General features: G+C 47.2%; 1 protein-coding gene across 2 annotated transcripts; it reads left to right on the forward strand.

The window, feature by feature from the left end:
* Positions 1 to 3591: 3591 nt before the first annotated feature.
* ZNF503 (zinc finger protein 503) lies at positions 3592 to 8128 on the forward strand. Of its 2 annotated transcripts, XM_058810746.1 has the most exons (3): positions 3592 to 4125; positions 5218 to 6780; positions 7923 to 8128. In XM_058810746.1, exons 1-2 carry the CDS (start codon positions 3817 to 3819, stop codon positions 6736 to 6738), a joined length of 1830 nt encoding a protein of 609 aa, XP_058666729.1. In that variant the 5' UTR covers positions 3592 to 3816; the 3' UTR covers positions 6739 to 6780; positions 7923 to 8128. The 2 variants fall into 2 exon arrangements, with proteins under 2 accessions (XP_058666729.1, XP_058666728.1); XM_058810745.1 differs by lacking the exon at positions 7923 to 8128 and having other exon boundaries at positions 5218 to 7453.
* The last annotated feature ends 15877 nt before the right edge of the window (positions 8129 to 24005 follow it).

Below are 24005 nucleotides of genomic sequence, written 5' to 3' on the forward strand. Positions count from 1 at the left end.
AAATAAATCATTTCCATTGTGTGCAAATAAAATCGACTTGACATGCTTGCCAATAGCTGGTAGGTAAAGGAAAGTGTGGACTGGCACTTGTTAATTAATTCCTCCTTTGCTCTCCTTTTTTTTTTTTTCTTTTTTAAGTTACAATTTTCCTTTGTAGAAAGAGGAAGACGGGTTCCAACCCTTGGATTTTTTTTTCAAAGGAATAAAAGCAACAGCCACCAAAACTTCAACAAGACTACACAAGTAAATGCCAAACAGCAAACCGTCTGCACGGACTCATTAAACAAGAATCCCTCGCGAAGGTAACGAGCAGGACAGAATCGCTCTTCTTCGGCTCAGGAGAGGAAAGGAGCCCGCAGCAGGCAAATCACAAACTCCGCACCGCTTTCAAGCTGCAGCCCCGCCGCCCGCCCGATCCTACGCGTGTGCATCCTAACTCCGAGCCCCTCGCTGGGAATCGTTTTCTGCGCGTGTTAAGCGCAGTGAATAAGCTCTCATAGCTCAAAAATGCTTTGGAGGGCGCAAAGGGGAGGAGATGTCTTGGGGCTGATTTTTTTACAAGGTTCTACATAAAAAAAGTTTACAGTACCGAGTGAGATTTAAATCTCATTTCAAAGGCTGAGGGGAGAGGAAAAAAAATGAAAAAGAGAAGCAAATGAAAAAGCTGTCCTCTGAAGTTGCTAATTAAATTACCCTCTGATGCTTCTACTTGAGCCAGAAAGATCGGGGTTCGTGCTGTTCCCCCCGCTCCGTCCCCTGCTTTTCCCGTCGGTGCGCTGCCTGTTTTATACAAGTACCGACTATCGCCTCTGCTTCCTTGGCTTACAAGTAAAACAACCCTTCCCGAAATCACCCTCACCTCCACAAGAAAAGAGAGAGGGAAGGAAAAATGGGGAGGGAGAGCCTTCTCACAGCTGACTCTACCTTAAGACAATTAATCTTTAGTCTTTCACCCTGGGAGGCAGGATAAATACAACGAGAAAACAGATAGGAGTCTCCCCGGTCCTGTAAGGAAAACAGCTGTTCCAAGCACTTTAATGCAAATGAACACAAATGAAGGTTTCAGCTTTTTTTTTTTTTTCTTCCAGAGTTTTACTGCACTCCATTTATCAATTGGACTTGACAACAAAAGAAAGAACTGGGGGAAAACCTGGGGCAGATTCAAGTCACTTCCACTCTAGATAAAGGAGGGGGGCCGGGGGGGGGGGGGGTGGGGGAGTTCCTTGAGGGCAAGTTGTGGGTCTTGTCAGTCCTATTGCAATATCGTGGGGTTTATGCGAGATTTCTTTCTCTACCTCCTCTCCCCTGCCTTTTAATTTTGATGGTCCTGCAAGATGACCGCGGTGACTGCAAAATGAAAGTACGTTTATGATTCTCCACTGAGAAGTTGTGCCAATAAACCTTATCTTTCAGAGAAAAGATAGAAATTTAAAAGTTTGTTAAAATTAATCGCATCTTTATTAAAGCTAGAGGAGTTCCGTGTATTTATCCTACTCTATACACTGTAGTAAAAGAGCCAAGTGGTTTAAATAAAATACAGCAGATATACTCACTGCGCTGCAAGATTTAAGGGGTACCTCTTGGCGGGGGAAGGGGGGGATATCGAGCAAAACCTGCCTTTCATGTACCTCGTAAGAAGAGCGGGTCATTAAAGACTATCTGACACATCTGTTTAGGGACTAGGACAGATCGGTGTTTCAAGCGAAGAAAAAGGACTGGGTTCAGCAAATCTAAACGTGAGAAAGTGAAAGTCCTTCCTCTCGTCCAACCCTTCCAGGATCAGCGCCTGTTCTGGTTGGAGTCCAGGTCAGGAATTGGACGCGACCCCTAAAGCACTTGCCTTGTTCTTCACTTGTCAAACGTGTTTTATCTCTAAGTGACCTTTTTGTTAATGTTGTAGATTGTGTGGGCCACCATGTCAGATCCGGAAACAAAAGTAAAAGATTGATTAACACATTTTGCCTGTGAAAAAATGTTATGGGATGAGGAGGTGGGGGGATAGTGGGAAGCAAAGTACAAAGGGAAAAGAAAAAGGCAACCCAGCGACTTGAAGGGCTGCGGATTCCGCTCGGGGCATCCGCCGGCACCGGTAAAAACGGGGCTGAGGGCAGAGGACTCGGTACCCTTCGGGACCGCACAGACACAAAGCAGGACGAATGTAACGCCCGGGTGGACACCGTGAGCGTACCCAGAAGGCTCTCAACACAGCCTAGCTTAAAATCCAGCACATAAATGGCGAACCAGTACTCTCACACTCTCGTCGGGGTGAGGGGCCGCCTCCCCAGGCCCCCGCTGCTGGGGACCGGTTCAGCCCGGCGGGTGCAGAGACGAAGGACACTTTCGAACAGGACGAAGAGGGAGGGGGAAGAGGAGTCCAGCTGCTCTCCCCGACAGGGCAGTGTGGAGCTGGGGAGGGCTACGGGTTGCTGGCTTGTTTGCAGTTTAAATCCAGTTTACTCCACGGATTTATTCCGTAAATTAAAAGGCTTTTTCTCCCGAGGAGCCCGTCTCACCCTCTGTTTTCTTTCCTTCTTCCTCTCTCTCCCTCTCTCTCTCCTTCCCCCTTCAAGTCACACCAGGCTTGTAATCAGCAACAAAAGCTGACATAAATCAAGGGCGGATTGACAGGGGCTGACAAATAACTGATTGATTGCGGTTGGGGAGCACTGACAATTGACGGCGGGGCGGAGAGTCCCGAAAGGCGGCGGCGGGCTGTGCGTGACAGCCCCGCGTGTGACGACCTCCCCCAATCCCGCCGCGCTCCCCGCGCCGCCGCAAGCCGCGCCGCAGCGCCCCGGCTCCCGCCCGCTGCCGCCGGCGACGTGCAGGCCGGCGCTCTGCAGGTTCTCGTCCGGGCCTCCCCGCGCTGTCAGGCGGGAGGGGCGGGAAAAGCGCCCCGCGCCCTTCCGCGGCTCCCGGAGGGGACACGGCGCGGCGGCGGCCCGGGAGCGGCCCGTGGGCGGGGGGCGCGGGCCGGGCCCGTCCGTGCCGTGCGTGGCGGGCGGCAGGCCGTGCTCGGGGCGGTGTGCGAGCGGCGGGGGCGGGCGGGGGAAGGGAGGGTGGCGGAGCCCGCGGCCGCCCCCCGGCAGGCGCGACGCCCCCAGCCCCGCGGCCGCCCCGCCGCTGCCGCGCGATCCGCGCTGCCTGCGGAGGAAGAAAAACGCTCGCAGCGCGTGATGTGAAACACAGAATTAACGCCCATCCCATCCTAGGAGCGAAAACAAGGAAGGAGGGGAGGGGAGAGGGAAGGCGGACGAGAAAGGAAAAAAAAAAAAAAGAGCGAGAGACCATTAAAAACGGAGAAAAAAAAAAAGCCCAGAAAAGGGAACGTCACATCCCCTTGACCCTCCAATCACCTCGGGGTCCCATTTGATTGGAAGGCGGCAAAGGCTTTAATCTCAGACTAATTCAGCTGCTTTTGAAGTGAGTTTCTTTGCCAGATCCCGGGCTGGATGGGCAGCGGCTCGCATCACAGCTGAGCGGCGGAGGCGAGCGCTCCGCGCCGCGCCAGCCGGGGGAGCTGAGAGCGGCCGAGGGGGACCGCGGCACACGCTCGCAGCCCCCACCCCCGCCCCCCAGCACAGCCCAAGGATTACTCGGCTTTTTTTCCTCCTCTTTCTCTCCGGCCGGCTCCCCCTTTCCCTCCCCCTCCCCACCCACGCCCTCCCCGCCAGAGAGAGCCACGGGACATTGTATGTTTGTTTTTCTGCTCGGGGGGCGTGTGGCTTTTTTCCTTTCTCGCCCGCAGAAAGCGAGCGAGCATTTCCGAGTGCGAGCGGCGCCACTTGCCCCAGTTTTCATGCGAGGTTTTGGGTCATGATCACATCGCCCTCGCTTTCTGCTATAAGAAGTAGTAAGCGCAGCAGCAGCCTCAGCGAGCCCGGAGGCAGCCCCCGCCGCAGCCGCAGCGCCGCCGACCTCGCCGGGCCGAACGGGCACGCTGGGAATAACGGCAGCAGCGCCGCCGCCAAGCCCTGCTTCCACGCCGTCCCCCCCTCGGACCCGCTACGCCAAGCCAACCGCCTTCCCATCAAAGTCTTGAAAATGCTCACGGCGCGGACTGGACACATTTTACACCCTGAATACCTGCAGCCTCTACCCTCCACGCCCGTCAGCCCCATCGAGGTAAGGACCCGGCCCCCGTCGCTTTCCTCGTCCCTGCCCGGGCGCTGGCTGTGCATGGCGGCTCCGCCAGCCGCCCTCGGCACTTTCCTGCGCTTTGAAATGCATTTACACCAGGACAGGGGCTTCTTTTGATCTCGAGTTAGTGCGAGGAGCCGCTCCTGGGTATTGTTTCCATGCTTACTGGGATAATGTCTAGTTCCTGTGTAAAATTAATATTTTCTTTTTTGCTATTTTGAGCTTTTTTTTTTTTTTCTCTGCTTTTTGAGAGGAGGGGTGGGTGGAAGGAACCGATCCACGCTGGGGTCACGATCCGGCCACGCAAATAAGCAGCGCTCCGAGCGCCAAACAACCTTGCTTTTGCAGGGAGTGTGTTGGGGTGGGGGGGACACACACGGGACGGGACGACACGGCGCGGAGAGCGACAGGCTCAAACGCGGGTGCGGCAGAATAACTATTTCAGCTCGCCGACCGATTCCTTTCAAGTACCGACACGGATCTGTACTTCGCGGCGCCTGTTGGTCCCCTTTCTACTCTATCGAGGTTGCTGGTCCCCCTCTGCCTAGCTCGCTGTTTGCAGGACCGAAACTCGAAACAGAGCTGGTGGTGGGAAGGGTGTGTCCGTGGGAATGAATGATTTCATTAAGGTCTCTGCGGAGCGAGGACACTCTTCTCCCGGGCAGCCCTGCTCGCCGGCTAGCTCGGGTTCTGTTTATAAATAGTGCCAGCAGTCAGGGTGCAGAAATGCTGCAGTCGCTATAGTTCACGGGCGGGATTGCGGGCCAGCACGGCCCGAGCGACGCCGAGACGCCGAGCTCCGCGCTGCCCGGGCCGCTGCCGGGGACGCTGGGGGCATTGAAGGTGGCCGCGGCGAGCTGGCAGGGATACGAAAATCCCCAGCCCTTTTTAAAGGCTTTATGGAAAATGGTGCATTCAAGGGAGGGGGCTGTCAAGTTGATGAATGCGCACAAACTGTTCGTTACTTCCAGGCTGTACTCTGCGGAAACCTACGGGACAAGAGTCCTATGTAAGCAGGGGGGGTTTCTCAGACCCCGATTAAATCTCTTTCTTTGTGTGTCCTTCTGATTCCCGCAGCTGGATGCAAAGAAGAGCCCCCTGGCCCTTTTGGCACAAACTTGCTCGCAGATAGGGAAGCCGGACCCGTCCCCTTCCTCCAAACTCTCCTCGGTCACCTCCAATGGCTCCGGAGGCGACAAGGACTCCAAGTCGGGCCCCTTGAAGCTCAGCGACATCGGCGTGGAGGACAAATCGAGCTTCAAGCCGTACTCCAAGCCAGGCGCGGAGAAGAAGGAGCCGGGGGCGGCGGGCTGCGCGGGCGCCCCCGCCGCGGGGGTCGCGGCCGGGGAGAAGTCGGGATTCCGGGTGCCGAGCGCCACCTGCCAGCCGTTCACCCCAAGGACAGGCAGCCCCAACTCCAGCGCCTCCGCCTGCTCGCCCGGGCTGCTGCCGGCCGAGGGCAAAGGCGGGGAGGACAAGAAGGACTCGGAGGGCTGCGGAAAGAGCGGCAGCTCCGGCTCGGAGGGAGGCCCGGGCACCACCAGCATCAGCCACAGCCGGATTAGCGTGAGCTGTGCCGGGATTAACGTGGAGGTCAACCAGCACCAGGAGAGCACGCCGGGCTCCAAGCCCATCGCATCGGACTCCGCCTCCTCCTGCAGCAGCACCACCGCCACCTCCTCCACCTCCGTTCTGGGCTCCGGCCTCGTGGCCCCCGTCTCCCCTTACAAGCCGGGCCAGACCGTTTTCCCCTTGCCCCCGGCGGGCATGAGCTACCCGGGGACGCTGGCTGGAGCCTACGCCGGCTACCCGCCACAGTTCCTGCCGCACGGAGTGGCTCTGGACCCCACCAAATCCTCCAGCCTGGTGGGGGCCCAGCTGGCTGCCGCCAGCAGCCTGGGCTGCAGCAAGCCGGCGGGGTCGAGCCCGCTGGCGGGCGCGTCGCCGCCGTCGGTGATGACGGCGAGCCTGTGCCGAGACCCGTACTGCCTGAGCTACCACTGCGCCAGCCACCTGGCAGGCGCCGCCGGAGCCTCCTGCGCCCACGACCAAGCCCTCAAGTCCGGATACCCCCTCGTCTACCCCACCCACCCTTTGCACAGCGTCCACTCCTCGCTGACCGGCGCCACGCCGCCTTCGCTAGCCGGCCACCCTTTGTACCCCTACGGCTTCATGCTCCCCAACGACCCCCAGCCACACATCTGCAACTGGGTGTCGGCCAACGGACCCTGCGACAAGCGCTTCGCCACCTCGGAGGAGCTGCTTAGCCACTTGCGGACCCATACTGCCTTCCCGGGCACCGATAAACTCCTCTCCAGCTACCCCAGCTCCTCGTCGCTGGCCAGCGCAGCGGCCGCGGCCATGGCGTGCCACATGCACATCCCCACGACGGGCGCCCCGGGCAGCCCGGGCACGCTGGCCTTGCGCAGCCCGCACCACGCGCTGGGACTCGGCAGCCGCTACCACCCGTACTCCAAGAGCCCCCTGCCCACCCCCGGGGCCCCCGTGCCCGTGCCCGCTGCCACCGGACCCTACTACTCCCCTTACGCACTCTATGGGCAGAGACTCACCACAGCCTCGGCCCTGGGGTACCAGTGAGTGCAGGCAGCGGGGCTCTGACACACAACACAAAGTCTAGCGGTAAGGGAAGGAAGCCCTGCGAAACTTTATAAAAGTTGGAAAGAAAAAAAAAACCCTGACTTTTTATAAAATAGTGTTCATTTGAGGACTGGATCCATGAGCACTGTATTTATTTATGTTAGCTTCAAGCGGGACAACGAATCATAAAGTGCATTACTAAACTGAGCTCAATAGGTAAAAGTGGAACACCCATTGTAGAATATAAATAAAAAGATAGAGGTCTTCTCTTTAATGTTACTTTAAAATTGCTATGATTGTATTGTACGTTCTTATTTAATGTCTCATTGAAACAAAAAAATTTACATGCATGTTTGTTACTAAAAACAACTCGCAATTTGTCAGTTATAATTTCAAATTGCAATTATTTTTAAGGTGTATACCCTTGAAAGAGAATTGGTATTTTTTTGTATGTATTCTGGAAGAAAAAACAAAAACAATTCTATTCCAAAAACCTCATTTGCCTTATTTTGTTCTTTAAAGGAACACTTAACTATTTTTAATTTTTAAGTCCACCCTGTAAAAAGGGTTAAGTAAGGTTTACGTCATGTACTAAAATAGACAATGTATCGCTTTAAAGATTAAAATTCCGTATATTTGATGTATTAAAAGGTTTTACTTTTTTTTTTTTTTAAATACGCTTTGATTCTGTTATAAAACCCGAGTAGGTCTTGGATGGAGGTGACTGCTAATTTCTCCTTAAGCGTTTATTCAATTTTAATTAAAAATTAAAAAAAAAACCAAAGTTTTTTTTTATTGTAACCCCAGGGCTCTCTTAAAAAATAATCAGACGCAGTTGGTTTTTTTCCTCGTCAGTAGAATTTTCTGGCACGAAATAAGAAAACTGAGAATCGCTTAAATCTCTTTCCCTGTCTTTAAAGAAGGTCAACTTATATTTTAAACGTTTTTACTGTGAAATATCTGGTTTTTAAAACTAGTTTTCAACTAGAAGACTTCGTTCTTTCTTTAGAAAGAAACGGGGAAGGCAAGACTGTTTTGTAAAAGTGTAAGGTGATTATCCGAAAGCTTTTTTTTTTTTAGCAATGTAATGCATACCTATTCATCTCTTTCTAAATGAGAAGTTCAGAAGTAATTAGGGAAGCGCTGTTTGAGCTCATCCAGTTATTTTCAATTTTTCTCTTCAGTTCGCACCGCAGGACAAAAGATCGTCACGTAAAAAAAAAAAAATCGGATTGCTCCGAAAACTCATTTTCTCTTAAAAAAGAAGGGACGGGGAAAAAAGGAAGCCATCCGTTATTTGGGCCGAGTTTGCTCTTTACTGAAGTGCAGTGCCAAACTTGACGTGATCCCGAGAGGGGCTGCCCCTGCCCGCACCGCGCCTCTGCCTCCCCAGCCCGGGTTTCCTCCTGGCGTCCCAGGGCCCCCGCCCAGCTCCGGCTCGTCGTCCTGCGTTCAGGTAGGAGCGGGGCTGCGGCGGAGCAGCTGCCGAAACCGCGCAGCAAACCGGTGCCGCCGACATAGTCGGAAAAGCGCTAGCGCAGTCCGTGAGGGCAGTGCCAGCGCAGGGCTCTGCCCCGCGCTCGAGCAGCGGCCCAGGCGGAGCCGAGGACCTGCTGCCCCTCGCTCGGCCCCGCTCCTCCCGCCCCGGCCCCAGCCCGACGCACTGGCGGGGGGCAAAGCTGCAAGCGGCGACTTCGCTTGACAAATCACCGGGTTTTCTCCCTCGTTCTGGATTCCCCCCACAATATAATTACTGTTCAGAGTTTCCCGTGGTGCCCAGATGCTAATTAGTCGAATACATTTGCTTCAGATAATTAGTGGAAGTTAGCGTTAATGTGCAAAGGCGAGAAAAGCAGCGAGCTCCTGGAGCTGCAGCGGCCGTCCCGGCACGGCTCTCCGGGCCAGGCCCGGGACACACGCGGGGAGGCCGGGGCTGGGCCGCGCTGCGGCTCTGTCGGGACGCTGTCCGAAAGCGGCTCGGGAAACGCTCTGCGGTTTAACCAAACGTGTTACCCCCCAGCCGCCTTAAATGGGAAAGGCACCTTTGCGTATCTCTGCTTTAGGAAATGTAAAACGGGCTCTCGTTCTGAACCGATGAGTTTGAGAAAGGGAGGAGAGGGCAGTGCTGTTAACTGCACCAAGTAAACTTTAGTTATAAAATAAGAAGCCGATACAAACACAGAAAGTAATTGAAAGAAGGGCTTCTCGGGTCGGGGGTGATGGTGGCGGAGGATTCATCCGGCGAGCCCGAGGAAGGCAGAACAAGCTCGCAGTCCTCTCTGTATGCCGCACGCCCCTCGCTCCCTCCTGCAGCCCGGCCAGACTGCCTTCCCCGCTTTGCTATTTTAACTACTCTTAATTTGAGGAAAATTACATTTCAGGCTCCATCTGGGTGTGCAAGCAACAATTACAGTTTTGCCGCGATTAAAACACCACCATTGCCACGTTCCTCTCCTGTTCGTGTGTTTTACAATTACGGATCTTGAACAGCTGCAGCTCAGACTTCGCTAACCAAATCCCATCGCCCATCAGGTGTTGCAGGGGCGATTTAAAAAGGGCGAGGGAAGCATTTGTGTCCTGGAAGCCTAACTACAGTTTTGGGGATTTCAGCTCTGAAAGGTTACACACAAAGATTGCTGATGCAAGTGGTGAAATGAACACTTAATGCTATTATTACTGTTTTGCTCAGATACTGTCCCCGAGGTTAAAGAAAAATTAAAACACCTTATTTTATATGTAGAGTGGTGATAAGTAGGTCTCTCTTCCAGCCTTGTTAAGTATACGACCTGGCAAGTGCCACCTAGGATTTTGATATTAATCTATTAAATTCGCCTTTTTTTTCTAACAGAGATTGACTTATGGACATTAATGTTTTTAGGTAAAAGGACTACATTTGTTATTCCTCACTACCCCACCCCCCCCACCCCCCCGTTCTTACTAACTGGATGGGTTGTGGATTTGACAGCAGCCGCTGGTCCATGCCACCGAACTAAAATAATTTCACAGTGAAAAACCAGCTTGAGAGGACAAGCAACAGAAGGGCAAAACCCATCAAAACCCGAAACTGTGATCAATCTGACCAGAGTCAGGCATATATTAGTTTAAATTAAACAGTTTTGTCTTTCTCACAAATCTTTTTTGAACATTAAAGATAGAATCACGTAATATTTAAATCAACTCTTGTCAGATGCTAAGTGCAACTGAAGAACCAAAATAAAAATTAATGCGTTTCCCTCCACTCTCAAAAGCTTACTTTGGATGCCACTTCGACAAAATACTTCTGATAAGCAATGGTTAGAAAAGAAGGGTCCTGTTTATCTTATCTACCGGGAAATGTAATTAAGGTAGTTTTATGAAACAATAAAACACCAAACTCCACAGACAGCAAAGGAGTCTCTGTAATATATCTGAGCCTAGATGGGCATATGTATCTTGGCTTATGGGCACAAGCCCACACCAAACACACGCATATACATATGCTTGCCTGGTTTTGGAATGCAAAATGTATGCTAGAACTAAAATACAAGGATGCCTTTATTACGGGAAGATTTTCCTCAGTGATTAGAGGCTCCATTTGCTGAGACCAGAAAAGCCACCCACTGCCCATTGACCACCTTTGGAGCCTCCCTCAGCACAGGCAGCAAGGTACACACAGTGCTGGGGCTGACCCTCCTCTCTCCGACCCGAGGTTAGCCATGATCTACCCACATCTACAGTCAAAATCACTCAGGCATAGGGAATCCTGAAAGATCCAAACTTTCCGAAACAAAAGTAAATGTGCATTCCTATTCCATAAAAACATTGATCAAACTTCATTCTTTCATACTTAGAAAAGATGGAGAGCACTGCTGCTTTAATACTGTTGGCTCTCATTGTAGGCTTTCGGTAGACCACAGTTCAGGGGTTTTTGGTGGTCTTTTTTTTTTTTTTTTTTTTTTTTTTAATTGTGTCTGTTTTCTTTTTTTGGTTTTTGGGTTTTTTTGGTTGGTTGGTTTTTGGTTTTGCTTTTTTCTTTTATTTTGAAGGAACAATTCTTAAGTGGAAAATCGCTGGAGCTACCAGCACCAAATTTCCTTTTCGTACAGATTTTTGGGTATAATTTCGGACATTTGCAATGCCGTGTTGAGATACCCCACCACCCCTGATTCTTTCTGCACCATGAAGCACAGCTAGCACAGCTTCATGAGCAGACCTGAGGCAGGCAAGCAACCAGTTCTGATCAGAGGTGTCTAATCCCTGCTAAATCTCTTTCTCAGCTCACTCCTGGAAAATTCGGGGCAGTTTACCTTTTCTTTTTTTAAGGTAAAATTTTGTTGCGATGAAGCACAGAGGTGTCAGAAGAAAAAAGACGGACCCCGGGTCTGTATGCTCTCACCTCTTCGGAGGCGGAATGCTTTGGCAGCAGAGACGTGGCTGAAATTTGAGCAGATTATACGTTTGAGCTTGTGCATAAATGCGAAAAGACTGTCCTAATGCTGGATATTTCTCCATCAACATCAACCAGGTGCTGCTGTTGCAAAAATCTCACCTCCGACTGCTTGCTCTGTGCGTGTGTGCACGCACAGCGATGCACAGACTTTGTTCTCTCTTCATGTCTGAAATTCATCAACTACCCACCCCCGTTCCCAGCCCCACGTCCCCTACGTGAAAAAAAAAAAAAGTGAATCCGTTCAGGCTTTGAATATTGTGTAAGAAGCCTTGTGTGTGTATTTTTTTTAATCTTCAAATGAATTAAAGACAACCTGACAATGCTGTCATCTGTCTTCAACGTCACATCAAGGCAAGAAATAATGATAACAGAGCAGCAGAAGGACGCCCACTGAAACCTGGAGGATATATATACACATATATATACACACACATATATGCCTTGAAACAGTTTGAAAGAGAACAAAATTAGATTACCGCTCTTAGGCTATCACGGTAAAAACGTGTGGGATTTTGCGTGCGTGTGTGTGTGTGTGAGTGGCTCATCTTTCCTGCCTTATTTTGTGAAGCGCGTGCTACTCGATCCAAACCACTTCTGTGGGACGGGACAAGAAGACGAGCAGGCACATTCCTCGTTCCCAAACTACCACGACCAAAGGAAGCACCAAAATATCCCCCTCCTCCCCCTCCACCGTTTCAGGTTCACGTTCCAGTTAATAACAAACGTTACTGCTCTCCCGAGGCGCAGGCCACAGCGGGCACGCTTTGCGCGGAGGCCCGGGCGGGCGCGTTACGCGCAGCTGCCCGGTGGGAAAGGGGCTGCTCCCGGGGAGGAGGAAGAGCGAGGAGCGGCTCCCGGGGTGGAGGAAGAGCGAGGAGCGGCTCCCGGGGAGGAGGAAGAGCGAGGAGCGGCTCCCGGGGTGGAGGAAGAGCGAGGAGCGGCTCCCGGGGAGGAGGAAGAGCGAGGAGCGGCTCCCTTTGTCTGCGCGGGCCGCGGGCCGGTGCCGCTCCCGGCCGCCAGGCGGCGCTGCGGCCCCCGGCGGAGCGCAGGGCAGCGGCCGCAGCCGGGCCGGGCCCCGACGGAGCCCGCGCGCTCGGGCACCGGGAGCCGCCCGCAGTCCCGGAGGGCAGCACGGCACCACAAACGGCCTGCCCAGATACAAGCAGATAGGCCGGACCAAAAAATAGAAAACCCGAAACACACACACAAAAAAACTCCCCTCAAAAACAAAACTAAAAATCATGGTGGTTGGGTTTAGGTTTGGTTTTTTTGTTGTTGTTTTGTTTTTTTTTTTTTTTTTTTAATCGCGCTTGTAATCTCATTCGCTCTGAAGGGTAAATAAATTGCAGTTGTATGAAAAACAATTGGTGCTACATGTGTTCATAACAGATGGGATCTTATCACAGTTTAACTGTAATAAATTCTGACTTCTCGAAATTGTAATTTCTGCTCCATCCTGGATGTCTCTTTTCTACTGTAATAATAGGGCTACGAACTCTTAAGAGCAAGCAGAAAAGTTTTCGCTGCTAGCGTTGCTCAAGAGCCAGGGCATGCTCCTGCAGCCTCTTCCCAAGTGCGGCTCTTTGAAAGTTTGCATGAAAACGCATCTGAAAATCAAAAAGGAGAGAAAACCCTGGCGTATAGGGAGACAAACAGCTGATCCTTCCCCCGCTGAGTAACATTATTTACTAAGGCCAACGATAGTAGTCCTTGAAATACATGCAGAAAACCTAAGAACGAACCCTCTGTGTGAAGAAGCCCTGGCAAAGGACAGATCACGGTTTGCTTTGTGAAGAGAGAAAATGCGGATAGAAATCGAGCCCCTGAGGAAGGCTGAACCAAACTTTAGATTAATCCCCCCTCGCTCCAGCTCACAAAATTAAAAAATAAATTTGAATAACCACTGAAAGGATAAAATTATAATAATAAATTGTCCATATTCACTGAGGCTGCGGGACTAATTATTTTCACCATCTCGACTTCCAATTGCTGTTTATCAAGTCGCAGGATAAATGCTTGTAAATCCATTACATTTCCATAAATCCTTTCGCCACTTTGTTTTTGGTCAATGCTTTTGCAACATTAATTGATTTTATTACACTTTCTGAAGTCACTGTTTATTAAACTCAAGCAACTTCTCTCTGAAAGCGTTGGGTTTTTCCATCGACATAGCAAAGCTGCGAACGGGAATTACTGAGGTTACTATAGGATCTAGTCCCTTTTTTTACACCCCTGCTGTGATTTTGATGACAAATGCGAACTGCAAATTACAAGTTTCTAATAATCCACGCTGTTACAGAAAACAGCTCCTTTATCGCTGTTGAAAAATTAGTCTAAATCCAAACACCACCCTTCCCCATTGTTTTTAAACGGGGGAGGCATGAAACGCTACTGGGAGATGGAGATCTCACACACTAAGAAACGCTCTGCGAGTCTTTTACGTTACTGGGTGGACAGCAGTAATTTTTAGAAAAGCATTTGCGATGTGTAACTATAAGGCCAACGCAATTTAGAAATGAGTACACAAGTTCCCGGTTTCTCAAACCTTTCTCCCCTTTTCTTCAATTCTTAAGAAAACTGGCCCCAACCAGCCTTAAACTGATAAATGATTTCTGACTCAATAGCAGCTGATTTCCAGTTCCCTCACCTGTCACGCTAGCCCCGCGATCGCTATTTAAAAGCGTGAAAAGCCAACGCTGGTGTTGAGAGCGCTCCCGTTCGGTCCCACGCCGTGCCCAGGCACCCCGGGCAGCAGCGAGCCCCCTCCCGCCCTGGGCGCCGCCACCGCCGCCCGCCCCATCGCACCGAGCGAGGAGGGACCGGCCATCGGCGGCTGCTGCCGAGCCACCTCCAGGGACTTCAGTGACGCAAGTTCTTGTAAAACGCACATAATTACTACAGATCGCATACGGAAGACATGTAGAACTGCCTGGTTTAGGTAGGACAACGTAATGTGAAGGCACGCTTCGTATTACAGGTTCAGTGTCTGCAGCCTACCCTTGGCTCCTCAGCCTTTTTAGTCACATCAGCTGCTGCCCACGAAGACGTTTTGTACAGGTGAACGCACCGGTTGTTTGCGGTGCGGTCATGACTCGCCCTGGGAGGAGGAGGGAAAGGACAGGGAAAGCAAGGCACGGAGCTGCCCCTGCCTGCGCCTGACCCGCGGGCGGCGGGCCAGGAGGGCAGAGCTCCGGTAACCGGGCACCCTGCCCCGGGCCGGCCCCCGGACCTGCTGCGGCACCTCCGCGGGCCCCGCTGGACATGAGGCACGGGAGAAAGGCCGCAGCGTCTCCCTGCCTCCCTTCTGCTCGGGACGCCATGGGCAGCGCTGAGCTCGGCGCCCTGGCCCGAGCAGCCGCCACCTCGGCACCCGGCCGGCACGACTGAGAGAAGCCATTCGCTGGTTCACGGCAAAACGTCCTGTTTGGAAAGGGGCATCTCTGCACTACATCCACTGCCACAGCTTTAGAGGGGTGGGTTCAGCCCGGACTGGGACAGACAGCTCAGGTGTGAGGGACTCGCACTCCGCACAAGGGAAGTCATCCCACTATGAGCACCCTTTCAGCCACCACAAGATCTACAGCTGCAGCTGCAGTGTAATGGTTCAGTTTCAGCCCAGGTTCTAAAGCACACCGATCTATCTTAGAATTGTGGGGAAATGTCTCTCCTCTTGTACGATTCACAGCCCTTAACATGCTCTTTGTGGAGATGTATTTTTTCCTATCAGGAAAGATCAACTACTACCGTCATCTGCTACATTCTTTCTCCGTGCTTGAAGTACTCATCTTGAGGCAGAGGAATATGCATCAATTCCCTGATCTGAAAGATTTCAGACCCACAAGCCTCACTTCTTATTAGGGTTCCTCAGTCACCTGGATAGTCTAATGTGGGGAAAATCTCCATTCGCTCCTTTGAAGGCATTTCACTTTGCTTAGAAGTGCACTGAGCCAGAGGGAAAGAGAAGGAATTAACAAGGCTATGGCTACAGAGCTTACCAAAGCCCAGAGCTCAGGTGTCCCAGTCACTGCTCAGATCTAATCATGTTCCTGCCCACTCTCTTTGCCCAAGAAAAAGCTTTAAACATTCCATACAGAAGAGGTAACATTTGCAACATGCCCTTTTCACCCCAAATGGTAATTAGAAGAGATGAATCTCTTACTCTACTCAAGGGGAATAGGAAAAAAATCCAAATCTGTAGCCACCAAGTTACTAGACAAACAGCTAATGGAATAGGCACCTTTGAGTGACCATTTTTCAAAGAAAGTAGAAACCACCATGGCATGTTAGGTGACAGCAAGCTTTGCCTGGCAAGGTTTTAGTAAAATGTAAGGTTTCCCACTGCATGCACTGATCACAGAGCAAAGAAAAACTGGTTCTTGTAGTAGAGTTGCCAGCTGAGCAAGTATAAGTATTTCTCCTCTTTGGCCTGTATTCTTATTACTTGTCCACCCCATATGGAGCCACTGAAGACCATCCCCACTAACCTGCTCACCACTGCCTACATCAGGCTACCACAGAAAATCACTGATGGAGACCAAAACAAACCCAGCCAAAATCTTACTTGTCCCTATATAGTTTTACAAGAAGATTAAGTTAATTTCATCAACTTCTAAAGAGAAAAATAATTGCCTTATAGTCAGTTTCCATCATGAAATACTTGAGCTCATGAGTCTGAGAACATTCATAAGATATTTTTTTCCTATTTCCCCTTCCAATTCCCTTTCTTCTGCAAAATCACAATTTCCTTAAATATATATTGCACTAGCAGGCCCAAGGAATGTGTTCCAGATAAAACAGATGAGTAGAAATAAGTGTAGGGGTTTTTCTGTTTTGGTTTTATTTACTTATTTAAGAAGGATCAGCTGCTAAATACATTTCAGTAGAGGTGTCATATATTTTATGACGAGAGCTGATCACATTTATAATTATGGTCTTCAGGCTGACTTTATGGAGTTAGGGTAAAATGTTCTACTTGATCTTAAGCAGATATCCTACATACATCAATAGGTTTATAAAAAGATTGAGAGAGGAATTTAGACCAGATGCAGCAACTAATTTTTCTAGTTTGACTGTGTAATTTGATTGAGAAACAAATGGTTGTTGATGTATCTACAAAACAGGTACTGACAAACTCTCTGAGAAAACTGGCTACTCACAGTACCTCCATCCTGTTTTAAATAAACTGGGAAAGTGTTATAGCAAGTCTTACCTCCACAATGACCAGTTAACACTTTTTCTACTATTTTCATCTACCTATTTCTAAAGTAACTGAGTAAAAATGGTCAATTTCCTACATGTAGATACAATTAAAGTCAGCTAAACTCTACCCCCACTGATAGTTATACCAGTATAGTTTAAGCCCTATTAGAGAAGGCACTTGTGAATCATCATAGCTGTGTATAAACCAGGTCACAGGTTATGAAAAAAGCTAACTCTGTAAAGGAGAAAATATTTATTCTAACTAAAACACTTAAACTTGTATAAACAGTGTTCCACAAGGTTAATTGTGTTTGCTGGTTAATGGGATTGTGTCAATTTACATTTATACATTCAAGCTATTAGAACTTGCACCTGAAATCAGTAGAAGTTTTCTAGCAATTCTGAGAAAGGCAGGATTTCTCCTGTGACAGAAGCAGCCCTAAAGCTTGCCAATTTTAATTTCAAACATAAGAATATGTGTAACACAGTTGTACAATCCATGACAATTTGGGAAGGGGCCTGGGAACACCTTGGAGTAAACGATGCAAATTTTGTTTTTTCTCTCTCTGATAGTTTAGAGGTCAAAATCTGAAGAGGCCATGCAAGGTACATCCATGTAAATAGGTAAGAAAGACAGCATTGAACTCATATATTGAGAAGAGCTGGTTTTAGCCATTGTATCACAGGCTCACTCAACTTGGAACCGATATCTGTCAAGATCATAAGAGCACAGGGAATTTAATCAGCACATCTGTCTGACCAGTCATCTCTCATGTTTTAACACAAGAAATTGTTTCATTTCAGTGATGGGTGAGATGTGTACATTTTTATTTCATGTCTGTTATTTACACAAGAAATGTCTCATCCAGGTCTTTCCCCAAGAAAATAATACTACAATACTTTTAACTTAACTAAAAAAAACCCCTCAAATTCCTATGAATTAGTAAGAAAATAAAGAACTGTGAAGTGTTCTACAAGTTTGTTTGGTTGTTTATGCCGAGCACCTCTGAAAATATCTACATCTGTTCTGACAGCTAATAATCTTAGATGAAGAAAACCAATAAAAATTCATTATTGAGTAAGTAATTTAGTTCAGCTTTTCTATGCATAAATACACAGACTAGTTTACACACTGAGTACTAGAAGAATAATGTAGTTAGTTGTGCATCCCCATCTTGAAAACAATTATTGCATAACCATGTCATTTCATCAGCTATTAAATGGTAAACTCACTTGTGCAACATTTTCCCAGTTTTTCTGTATTGCAGGCATTAAATGAGGACAGGCATATTTCTGTGAAGTTTCTTTTGATGTATTTTGTAATGGTTTCCTTTTATCTGTTCTAAAGCTCACAACAGTTCCCCCCCCCAGAATTAAACTACCCTTTCCACCACACCCACATCACAAGCTGTCCTTAGGAATGCAAGTACATACAATCCTGCAAGTGTAATAATAATCACCATCCTGCTCATTACCTGGAACCTCCAGGGCTGACTCACAAACCCTTACACCTCGAGTTAAATATCCTAGCAAGCAGCTGTGGCATACTCATATCCGCTGCTGGCCAGATGTGGCCACGGAGAGGGACACACAGCACACTGAACAGTGGGCTACACATGCACACCCACTCAAAAGCAGGTTAAAGATTGGCTAGAGACTAATCCATTTTATAGGCTCAGAAATTGATTTTCAGAGAAGCTGAACTACAGGTGCTCAAGTCTGTTAAAAAAAAAAAAAAAAAAAAAAAACCCAAAAAAAACCACCCCAGCCTAACTCTGGTGGTGCCGTTAGCAGGCTTCACTGCAGCAGAGGAAAGCATGGAAAACATGATCTTGGAGTCTGGTATTCCCTAAGTCTGGGTCCATTGTGCGCAGCATGACACAGTTATTCTTTTCCTGGAGTGGTGGCTAAGGGTGTTTGCTTATAACCACAGAATTAGGGACAAAATGGACTGTAAATGTTACCCATAGCACTACCATTCAGTTGTTTTTGGAGGCAATGTACAATACACTTAAGTAAATCCTCATCAGAACAATATAAGATATATTTATATTACTGATAAGTAGTGAGACTGTTGTAGAAATCAGCTCTGGACCAAGTCAGACAAAACTGGTGTAAGTAAGTTAAACAGGAAAATAAACTAAGTAAATGGATCTCTAAACCTTTAGATTTCAGAAAGGCAAACTCTGGTGTAGTTACATCAGCTGGACTGTGGAGTTAATAGGTTGAATAGAGTGCAAAGTCTTACTAATACTTGACATAAAGAATATTTAAATAGTCAAGAATCTACATTCCAAACACAGTAAAAAGAGAAGAGAAGAGAAATGCAGGAGAAGGCACTCCAGGCCAAACTGGATGCACTACCACCCTAGGAAGTGTTAGATGTGAAAAGAGAAACAGACAAAACACATGGGCAAAAGCACTTGTGTGTGCTCATTGGTCCTTAACTGAGAGGCATGGGGTGAAGTGAGACCTGTCAAGAGAGGAACTGTCCTAGGCTTGGCAAAGGGTATTAAAATAGACGAAGATATTTTTTCAGTTACATAAATGAAAAGAACCAATGCAGTAAAGATTAAGGATAATACAGGCATGTTCCAACCTCAAATTGCTATGTTGTATTCATTTAAGTGAGAAGAGAAATACTGAGCATGGGGAAACAACTGAAAGGAATGACGCTAGAGAATAAAAATCAGATAAACCAAAAAGAAATCAAATCTGGTGTGGTCCCAGACTACAGGAGTTGATCTCCAATCCAACTCAGAATTCTAGAATTTAAGACCACAACAGCAACAAGGAATCTCTACCAAACTTAAAACTGATACAAGCCAAATAAAGACTATTGTAAGAACTGAAATATGATGTCTGACATTGATATTTTTCATTCTGCTTCCAGTAATAGTGGAAGCAGAATGAAACTTAGAATAGCAAGTTTTCTAACTTTACAACAGCAAGTTGAAAGCAACAATGCATAGACAATAGATAAAAAACAACCTAGGATTATTGAAAGTAGATGACAATACATTAAATTTCCTCTGGTTTAAAGAAAAACCTCAAATCTATTATGTGCTAATAAAGCATAAATGGTATAATTTCTCAATATTAATAGGGTGACTGCTAAAACACCATGACTGTGGATCACCACGGTATGGCAGCTGGTGTAACTTCAATGGAGCCAAGGAAAAGCAATAGTGTTGTGTAAAGCTCTGGGAAGAGCTCACCTGAAATACTGCATTCAATCCAGTCACTTGCAATTGAGAGATTAACCAGACTTAGAGCAGGTGGAGGAGGACTGCTAGGTAGATAAGGGCAATGGAAAGCTTATATTATAAAATGAGATTAATCAAGCTTGATGTATTTCATCTACTATAACAAAAGCTGAGAGAGGACAGGATTGGTGTCTAACTTCTAGTTAAAAAGCTGAGAGAGGAAAAAAATTATTGAAAGAGGATTTTGGCATAAATCCAACTGGACTTGAGCTAACCTGATTTTTTTTAAGCGTATGGTGCTAGCTCATTGTTTTTGACTTTAACCCAAGTCAGTTCCAATAGCAAATGGCTCACCAGCAATGTTGTAAAGCAATCACATTCTGTAACATCCTCTGGGAACAGTGGGAATAAACCACACAAGGGTTTGTAAGATAGAGTACAACACACTTCAAAAACAAATTATCCAATGTGACGGCTGCAGTAGGGAGGGGAGGTCTCAGTAACCCAGAGAGTGCTGGCCTGTTCCAAAGCCTTGCACAATGGAGGAGTTGGTGGATAGAATTAAATCTACCATGATAAAAATAACATTTTTATGACACAAAGAACTGTGTGACAGCAATGATGAGATAAGCAGTACTACCAAGGCTATTTTCCCTTTTCACACTTAAGAAGCCCCAACTTGTTATTTAACAGAAGAAAGACACAAAACAACGATATATAAACAACCACATTACACATAAAAGAGTTACAGAATTCCCTTCAGAAGGGAAAAGCCATTATGCCAAAACTTACTTTTTCCTGTAGAAAACAAGTTATCAACAAAACCTATAGACTCCTAAGTCAAACTCATCAACTTTAAATTTTTTTGAACAAAACCAACCTCTCAAAAAGAATTCTTCCTTAAAATGAAATACTATACTGCAAGATACACAAACAACAAACAACCTAAAGACTACTCCAATATAAAATTCAAATCCTTTGTTTTAAAGGAAAACACATCTTCATGAAAAATTTTGGCTTTCAATAAAAAAAGATAATAACATTTGAACCAAAGAACGCTTAAGCAGATGATGATTTGTAAAGGGATTTTTCTTGATACATACTTTAAAAATCTCCAAAAGAAGTTAACGTGATGACAAGCATCCCTCAGAGAGAAAAAGAATGGTATTTGAGCCATGAAAAGGCACTGACCTGCGGGCGGCCCCGGCGGCGCTGCTGCTGCTGCTCCCGTCCCGCAGGGCCAGCCGAGGCCCGGGCGGCCGCGGCCCCTCACGGCCTCTCCTTCTCCGCGGACAACGGAGCTGCTGCTTCCATCCTCCCAGGCAGCCGCACAGCGGCTTCGGGCACCGTAGCACCCCGGCAGCCACGCCTTCCTGCCTTAGGGCGCAGAGCCCGCTGGGACGAGGGCTGATCATCCCCAGGTGAGCATCTCTGAACGCTCAGGTTCCCCCAGTTTGCCCAATTAGTGCTACTCGGTGGCCCGCTCTGGGATGGATGCCGGGGCACACTCCTGTGAGGCAGCCGCACATTCTGGGAGCTGCCTGCAGCAGCTGCACCCAGGTGTGGCACGGCTCCGGCTTGGTTTTGTCCCGCCAGGGCCTGGGGAGTAGGACATGGACATCCATCCCTTCCTATGGCCCAGGCTGGGTTTTGTCCCGCCAGGGCCCGGGGAGTGGGACATACCCATCCTCCCCTTCCTTCTCCAGACACTCCAGCCAATGCCTCATGTGCGTTTGGGCCCTCACTGCTGAGGGGAGGTGCGAGGGAACCTTCCAGAACCCCTGGAGGTGACAGGGTCTCAGGGCTTGTGGCACTTCTTTCAACAAAAACATATCTCAAAAATGAGGAGCTCTGTTGACTGGCCCTACTTTGGAATCCAGAATGACCTCCCCAACAAGAAAACCAACTGGTCTTGAGCTTGTGATTCTGAAAAATGCCATCACTGAATGTTTGTGTAATGCCTGGTAGCTACAGTGCGCTGTCACATTAAACAAGGATGCAGACTCCTGCCCACAGCATGGCAACTGTAAAAGTGATAACAGAACTGATCTCTTCCTTCCAGTCTGCTGCAGGAAATACTGGGGGAAAAAACAGAGCTGATCCATCTTCATGGGCTTTTCAGGAATTGCTCTCTGCTGAGAATACAGCTGGGATGAGCTCACATTAAACATGCCTCAACAGCCAGCACCACGTCATTTCTTATGGGCTAGAAAGCTGCCATATAGTGACAACTTTTAGCTGCAATTGAATTAAAAGCTACACTCACTCATTAAAAAGATGCTAATAAGGTCATTCAGTGCATATTTGAATTGTTGATACCTTTATTAGAGAGGAATATAAAAGTGGAGCTACAAGAACTACACAAAGTGGAAAATGAACTATTTTAAGTACACATTAAGAGTTCCAATGGATATTTTACATCACAAATACCAGGTCGCAGTTGTATGCATTCATTAATCTTGTCCCTTCCTTGCAATGTATAGCTTGCTGTTTCACTTTTCTAAAAAGCAACCATAGCTAAAATCAGTTACAGAGATAATTGATAGAAATGTAACAGTGGAAGTTCTGGGGCTTGGCCATTAATGTTTTATTAAAGCTTTGAGACAGTACTCATGACAGAATTAGGCAAACATAGGTGACAAACACAAACAGCATGAAGAAAAGAAAGTCTTTATGGTTAAAAGGTCCAATATGTAGGGATTTTTTACTGAACTAGAACAAAGATTTATTTCCTCCCCCTTCCCCCAGAAAAGCAACTCAGTTTTCTTCTGGACTTATATATAAAGTTGATGTCACACTCAAAAACTCTTCCTTTTGGCAAAAACAAAAACCCTCTTGCTTTTTGGCAAACAAGGGAGGAAAAAAACTTTTCCTCTCTCCATAGCATTTATTAGCTTGTTAAGGACATTTAACACAAAATATGAAGGATATGCAGTACATAACACCTGCAAAGGACACAAGTAGTAGGCTGATAGGGGTGAGAGCTTGTAAGATGCCTACTCTGCAAACAAATGTGACATTTTCAGATCTGTCACCTGCATTTAGTAACAGAGATACAGATTCCCTGTAAATAAAAACAGAGAGAGACTGACAATTCATCTATGTACAGAGTTGTGGTGATTTGACTGAGAGCTTGACTGCACATAGAATTATTCAAGAATAAAAACAGCATCCTTACTGAATAACTGTCTCATGCAGACATATTTGTTCTAAAATACAAACTAGAATACGTTAATTATGTATGTGATAAGCTTCTATATGTAGAATAATTTTGTAGGGCTGTGACAATTAAGATTCAGATCCTGCTTCAGCCTGAAACAGTTTTCGAGTAAAGTAATATCTTAAACTTGAATTTTTGAAAATTTCTTCATTCAAAATTCTGGGAATCCCTTCCAGGGTTTTGGGTTTTTTTTGGTTTTTTTTCTGTTGAAACTAATTTGTCTTAGTTTGATTGAGAACAGGTTTTAAATACATGAAATCACTGTAGATTTCCTGTAATTTTCTTACAAATTTCATGTAATCCAGAGTCTTACCTGAGCTCAAGCCTCTGAAATCTGGATTTATGTACGGCTTGAACTCACGTCCCATCATTCTAGGGATATTCTGACTTGACAGTCGTCCAGTATCAGTTTCACAGTTCCCTAGAGTGAGGATTTCTGGCCCTTCTGTTTACTTATTCCCACACTCCTTCTCTGTGTAAGACAGCACATATTCCAGCTGCCTGTGCATCAGCAGTCTCTGGTCAGATGTCTCTATGAAGTGCTAGGAGGATGGGGACTCACACGTGAGCTCCAGTTGCCTTCTGGTGTGAGCAGAGCAGAAAGTGCCATTTCAGGAGCAACATCCACAACTGTGGTCTGCAGAAGTTTGTACAGGAAACTGCAAAAGATGTGATAAAATAAATTACTAGTCTTTAGCTTGAAATAACAAAAATTTCAGTATTGAATCCTGCATAATGAAGAGACTGAAGCAGTTCTAAATTGTTTCTATTTCCTATCTCTGTTGAAAGGACTATGAATATCCTACCTTGTTCTTCCTCACCTCCCAGTAGGCATGAAAGTTGCAGTGAAAAGCCTTTAACAGCACTGTGAGTTTTAGGACATAAAAGGAATGGTCCAAGACAGAACTAGAGAATCTAGACCAATGGATCTATACATTAGAGGGTTTTCTGCAATGTGACTCACAGAATCATTGTTAATGGTGTATCACAATATGAAATACCTTAACTTCATAAGGGAGGAAGACATTCTACTTCCTTGGCACCACACTTCTTACATCATAATCCCTAGCCCACCAAGTTCAAGTAGGCCCAGATGGCTACAAATCCATGTTTTAAATATCAGATTATTATTTTTATCTATAACTAAATTGATTACTTGAATTTTTATTTTTTAAAAAATCAAAGCTGGAAGTACAGCACAAACATCTATATA

This window comes from Ammospiza caudacuta, chromosome 9, assembly GCF_027887145.1.
Source record: "Ammospiza caudacuta isolate bAmmCau1 chromosome 9, bAmmCau1.pri, whole genome shotgun sequence".
In the NCBI taxonomy this organism is placed as follows: domain Eukaryota; kingdom Metazoa; phylum Chordata; class Aves; order Passeriformes; family Passerellidae; genus Ammospiza; species Ammospiza caudacuta.

Excerpts from the sequence above, each read along its gene's own strand:
- ZNF503 (XM_058810746.1), top strand. The coding sequence starts at position 3,817 with ATGATCACATCGCCCTCGCTTTCTGCTATAAGAAGTAGTAAGCGCAGC. Across the intron at positions 4,126-5,217 it reads CGCCCGTCAGCCCCATCGAG|CTGGATGCAAAGAAGAGCCC; the intron begins GTAAGGACCCGG and ends TGATTCCCGCAG.